Raw genomic sequence first — 5,551 nt, 5'->3', positions numbered from 1 at the left:
AACCTCAACCTGTCGCGCGCCATAGGGGACCTGAAGTATAAGACCAACCAGACGCTGGAGCCGAAGGACCAGATCATCACCGCGCAGCCTGACGTGCGGCGGGTGGCGCTGCAGCCGGAGGTGCGCCGGCGCTGCTGTGGGCCGTGGACGGGGGGACGTGCTTGGGCGGGGCCGGGGCCGCGTCCGGGGCGACCTGGGGGTGGTTTGCTTGCAAGGCCCCTGTCTATGGCCTCGTTTCCGGACAGCACACCTCTTCTGCTGTCATGACAGACTTTTTCACAACAGACCATGTGCCGCGCACGCCAAGCACGACCCTGCGCGCGCATGCACACCCCCACACACACACATGCACGCGCACGCACGCACACACACACACACACACATACACACACTCCCGCCCCCACCCCCAGGACGAGTTCTTGCTGCTCGCCTGCGACGGCGTGTGGGACGTCATGACCAACCAGGAGGCCGTACGCTTCGTCCGCGAGCGCCTGGCCGACGGCGCCGCCCCCACAGACGTCGCCTGCCAGCTGCTGGACGCCTGCCTGGCCAGCGACCCTAAAGAGGCGCGCGGCGTCGGCTGCGACAACATGACCGCGATCGTGGTGCAGCTGCGGCGCGGCGCCGGCGCGCCCGCTGCCGCCGAGGCGTGAGCGCTGCCGCGCGGCCGGCGGGCCGCTGGTCGGTGTTGGTTTTGCTGTCGGGCGCGGCGGGGCCGTGCGGACTGGGGCTGAGGTTTTGGGGCTGAGATTTTTGGGCCGCCGCCAGCGGCGGCGGCGCCGCGGGCCGCAGCCAGGGGCGCCCCGCTTTTTGCGCAGTATGTTCGTGCATGCTTGCATCAGGCGCGTGGGGCCAGGGGTCTCCATGAGCGCGGTCGCGGAGGCTGTGACACCGGGCGCGCGGCGCAGCTCGCCCCACTCTTCTTGTAGCTGGCTGTTTGTTCCAGCTCCTGTACACACCTCTATTATTACCTTTAGTGCCCGGCTCGCTGCGGCCGGGCACGCGGGACCTCTCGTGCATCCGCTGCGGCGGCGGCCCGCCCATCATCAAAGGCGGGCCGCGCTGCTGCCTCAGGCACTTGAGGGCTGGCGCTTCCCATGCCTTGCGAGGTGGGCCGCAAAACACTTCGCAATTTAGGCGCCACTCGCCTGCAGCAGGCATCCTCCCCGCTGCCGCAGGGCCTCATGTCGCCTGGCGCGCCTCAGGGCGCAGCCCAGGCCGAATCTGTTGGGCCGGTCCCTTGCGACTGCCGCCCTCGCGGGCCCGCCCGCCCACCGCTATCAACACGCATTCATCCGTCTGTTAGCACACGCCTGGCTTTTGCATTATCTCGAGCCCCCTCATTGGCCTGGGTCTGGCTGGGGGTTGTGTGTTGGACGCCCCCGCCACCAAACACCCGGACCTGCCGATTTTCTTGCCCTGCTCTCAATCCTGCTTGGCGCCTGGCCTGGCCCTGGTGCGCACCTGTAACCACTCATTGCCTCAATGGCAGCCGCAGCGCGGCTAGGGCGCGTGGCCGACGGCCATAGGCAGCAAAATTTACTGAGTGGTCCTCAGCAAACTGTGAGTGGCTCCAGCAGCGACAGCGGCAAAAACAGCTGCTGGCGGCGCGTTCAAATGCGAACACATGCGCCGTCATGGGCCTAAGGGGCGGCGCGGGCGGCAGCCAAGAGGCGGGGAAAGGGGCGTTTTTGATCGCTAGCTGATGACAGCCCGGCCACGGCAGCTGTCATGGGGCATTGACAAGTTTGCAGCAGCACGCGCGGCTGCAAGCACGCAGCTCGCAAAGGTAGCAGCCGTGGCTCGAGGGGACCTGGGTGCTGAGAAGGGGGTGGCACCCTGCACACACTGTGGTGGTGCACTCCAGGAGTCTTCCTCAGGGTTGACTGGATCACAGGCAAACACCGACAGTGGTCTTGGTCAGGGATAGGGGTCGGTTGCTCAATATCACAGGCGTCACAGCAGTTGTCGTTCACATACACCGACACTCATGAGGAGGGCTGCGTTTGCCAGTGCCGGTACTGCTGGTACTGTCGGGTGCCGAGCTGCAGACATCCGCCGTCTGTCTCAGCTTTGCCTTCGCCGCAGCACTTGTGCTGGTCGGGACCAGCGGGCATCAGATATATATGTATGTGATTCAGGGCATGTCTGTCCTCCGCATCGCGTCCCGAGTCACTCGCGGGCTTGGTTCAAAGGCCTGGGGCTTGCCATTTGGGGCTGTGCCGGTTATTATATTTATCTGGAAGTCCTTGAAGCTACTGCGGCGATTTCGAGACGATTCTCAGACGGGCTCGGACGTCGAGGAGGAGCCCCTGGAGGACATTTTGCTGCCTCCAACAGAGCGCCTTTGGGAGATGTACGACGAGGACGCGGTGGAGGGGCTGCACGCCGCCAGCGAGGATCCCATGCTGATGGCGGCCTTGATGCGCGAGTGAGCGCCGCTATTCCCTGCAGCCGCGGTCACTGCACTCAAGCTGGGCTGCTGCAGCAGCATCTGCAAGCGCCAGTGCTCTGCATGCGCAGCTGGATGCACAGCTTAGGACCTGTACTTTGTATACGCCCTCACCATTGCGAGCATCCATGACCAGTGAGAGCGCTGTGCCCATGCGTGCGCCACTCTAAATTGCCGCACCCCGGACACACTGCGCAGCCGTGGCGCCCGCCTCCTCTTGGGTGATGACGAGGACTCACAGCGGCGCAGCGGCGACGCCTGCGGAGTAGAAGCGGATGAAGTGATAGAAGGCCTGCTCGAAAGCGCCGCTCGCGCGATCCGCGGCGGCGAAAACCATGACGGTAACGATGGCAGCGGCAGGCCTAGTGCAGGCGCAGGGGCAGGGGCAGGCGCAGGCGCGCCACGGGGGCGTTTGCGTCAAGGGCCGCCGCCGCCGGCCGCCCCGCAGAGGGGCCCCGACGCGGGGTGGGGCGGCGGTGGCGGAGGGGACGCCGGCAGAGGCGGCAGCAGCGCGGGTAGCAGCAGCGGCGGCGGCGGCAGCGGGTGGGAGACGGCGTCTGAAGATGCGGCAGACCTGGCAGACGGCGGCCTGCTGCTCGCGGCCCACATGCGCGCCCTGCGCGTCAGCGGCCCCGCCCCCGGCCCCCGCGGCGCCGGCGCCGGCGCAGGGGGCCGCGCGGGGCCCGGCGTCCCTGTTGGCCGGCGGCGGAGCGCCGCCGCCGGGTTTGGCGCGGGCGGCGGCGGCCTTGCGCTGGACGGGTTTGACTTTGACTATGACCCGTTTGATGATATGGACCCCTTTGATGCACTCGGCTTTGACCCTTTGGGATCAGACCCGGACGACCCCTTTGGTCCCGATGACTTTGACCCGGAGTTTGACCCAGGGTTTGACTTTGACCGCGCTGCCGCGGCGCCCATTGCGGACGCGCCCACGCCGCCGCTGGCATGGGACGGCGGGGGGGCGTGGCTCAACGGCGCTGACGGCGCCGGCGGTTACCTGGATGACTACAGTGATGACGGGGCGGGCGGGTACGGTTACGAAGACTACGGTGATGCTGGCGGCGGCGATGGGATCGGGGCAGGAGCGTGGCTGCAGCCGGTGGAGCCGGGGGTGGCCCCGGTGGCGGGGGCGCCGATGGTGCGGCTGCAGCCAGAGCCGCCGAGCTAGTGGCAGCCGCTGTTTGTGGGGACCCCGCGCTTCCTGTGTTGAGCAGCGCGTGACTGGTATTGTTGGTGTCGCGGGCTCGACGCCATTCTTGTTGTGTGGTAGGTTGGCAGGACAGTGCGTATTATCATGTGTGTGTGGCACATATGCCTTCGGCGGTGCATGCAGCTTGACGGCTGCCCGCTCGTCTTCTGTGTGTTGATTACATTGAGCTGCTGGGGACGAGCCGCTAATGTGTGCAGCGCCAGATGCCTTCTGATTTGTCGCCGCGGCACAGCAGATCACCATGCTGACTTCGCTCCCCAACCTGCGGCCCGACCGCAGGCGTCAATTTTGGGCGACCGCCCTGAGCACCTGTCCTGTTGGTGGTGTCCCAGCCTTGCATCTTAAAGCTTCTCCTTAATTTTTTCTAAAATGATGCAATCAAGAGCGAAAGGAGTCATGTTATCGGATGGGAGGCGCATATGTTACAACAGGTTGGCCCTCGAGCTGCAGGCTGAGGGCATGCAAGGCAGCAGCCGCGATCAATTCAAGGCGCGGGCGCAAAAGAGGGGTTGGGGGCTCCCAGCCTGGCGGCAAGGAGCCGGTGACCTAGCAAGGTGGCGAGGGGACTGGCTACAAAAATCACGAGGAGGTGGGGTCAGGGAGGCGGGCCTAGCTGGCAAAGGGCGGCGCGAAGACGATGGAACATAAATTGGCCGAAAATTTCTGGGGGCTTGCGCCGGCCGCCGCGCTGGGGCCTGTGCACAAATGTGGGCCGCCCGCTTGGAGGGTCCGGGCCGCGGCGCGGGAGGTATTGTCTGGCCTCCCCTCTCCGTGGGCACCGCTGGCCGCATGGGGGCGCGCATGCGCCGCGGCGCGGCGCCTCGCGGCGCCGCATGCCCGGCGGCCCTACGCCGCCGCGGCGCTGGCCAGCATCACGACCCGCCCCACGAGCGCGTACGCCGCGACCATCATCATCACCATCACCACCACCTGCATGCGGTGCAGCCGCGCACGGAGCTCCACCACCGCCGCCGCCGCCGCCGGGCGGTCGCCCGCGGCGAGCCACCCGCCCCCGCTCCCGCTGCCGCCGCTGCCGCCGCCGGCGCCGGTCCAGAACCTTGGAAGGAGCGAGCGCACAAACTCGCGCGTGCTGGAGCGGGACATGTCGAGTATCAGGCTGCGGACTTCAGGAGAGCGCGACGCGTGCGCGCACGCCGCGACGATCCACGCTGCGGGCCCCGACGCCGCTTTGGGCGACGCCTGCGTGCCCAGGGCGGAAGCCGGCGGCGCGACGGCGGCCCCGAGCTGCTGCTGCTGCTGCTGCTGCTGCTGCTGCTGCTGCTGCTGTACCGCAGCGAGCGCCGCCCCGCGGCGCCGGCGGAGGGGCGAGAAGGGGTGGCGCAGGGTGAGCGGCGCCCCCAAGAGGGACGGCTCCGGCGTTGTCGGGCCGCTCTGAGGGGTGCTAGGGTCGCTGCCGCTGCCGCTGCCGCCGTCCTCGCCCCCCAGTGTGCCCGCGCTGCTGCTGCGGCTGCCTCGGTGCAGCAGGGGCGCACTCCCGGACGCGGACGCCCGCTGCTCATCGCAGTGCGCCACCCCATTTTCAACCTTTTGCTGCTGCTGCTGTTGCTGGTCGTCCTCCACGACAAGCACCTGCCGCTGACCCTGCCGCCGCGGGGCAGCAGCCCCCGCGCCTTCCCCGCCCGCCGGCCAGCTGCCGAGCGCTGTCCACATCTCGCGGCACGCGGCGCCCGACATCGCGCCCGCAAGCTCGGTGAGCGCCTGCCTATGCTCGGGCCGAGCAAAGGCGGCGAGCATGGGGCCATACATGTCGATGGCCACCGCTTGGTCGAGGCACGCGCCGACGGCGCTGCCGACGCCGCTGGATATGACGGACCGCATCAGCCGCTCGCCCTGCGGCGTCTGCAGCAACGACAGCGCGCCGACGATCG

The 5,551-nt window shown here is 68.0% G+C and overlaps 3 protein-coding genes across 3 annotated transcripts; 2 read left to right on the top strand and 1 right to left on the bottom strand.

Annotated features, from left to right (window-relative positions):
- Positions 1-263: 263 nt before the first annotated feature.
- Positions 264-653, top strand: MNEG_13445 (protein phosphatase 2C; the record flags this gene model as incomplete). Its single annotated transcript, XM_014038085.1, has 2 exons — positions 264-290; positions 411-653. The coding sequence occupies 2 exons, from the start codon at positions 264-266 to the stop codon at positions 651-653; spliced, it is 270 nt and encodes an 89-aa protein (XP_013893539.1).
- Positions 654-3,059: 2,406 nt separating this feature from the next.
- MNEG_13444 (hypothetical protein) lies at positions 3,060-3,620 on the top strand (the record flags this gene model as incomplete). The annotated part of the gene is made up of 1 exon (XM_014038084.1): positions 3,060-3,620. The coding sequence occupies one exon, from the start codon at positions 3,060-3,062 to the stop codon at positions 3,618-3,620; it is 561 nt and encodes a 186-aa protein (XP_013893538.1).
- Positions 3,621-4,508: 888 nt separating this feature from the next.
- On the bottom strand, positions 4,509-5,429 carry MNEG_13443 (hypothetical protein; the record flags this gene model as incomplete). The annotated part of the gene is made up of 1 exon (XM_014038083.1): positions 4,509-5,429. One exon carries the CDS (start codon positions 5,427-5,429, stop codon positions 4,509-4,511), a length of 921 nt encoding a protein of 306 aa, XP_013893537.1.
- Positions 5,430-5,551: the final 122 nt, after the last annotated feature.

The sequence above is a fragment of the Monoraphidium neglectum genome (genome assembly GCF_000611645.1).
Source record: "Monoraphidium neglectum strain SAG 48.87 unplaced genomic scaffold scaffold03831, whole genome shotgun sequence".
Lineage (NCBI taxonomy): Eukaryota > Viridiplantae > Chlorophyta > Chlorophyceae > Sphaeropleales > Selenastraceae > Monoraphidium > Monoraphidium neglectum.
The sequence above is the reverse complement of the archived record's forward strand: the minus strand, read 5'-3'. Positions and strand labels throughout refer to the sequence as shown.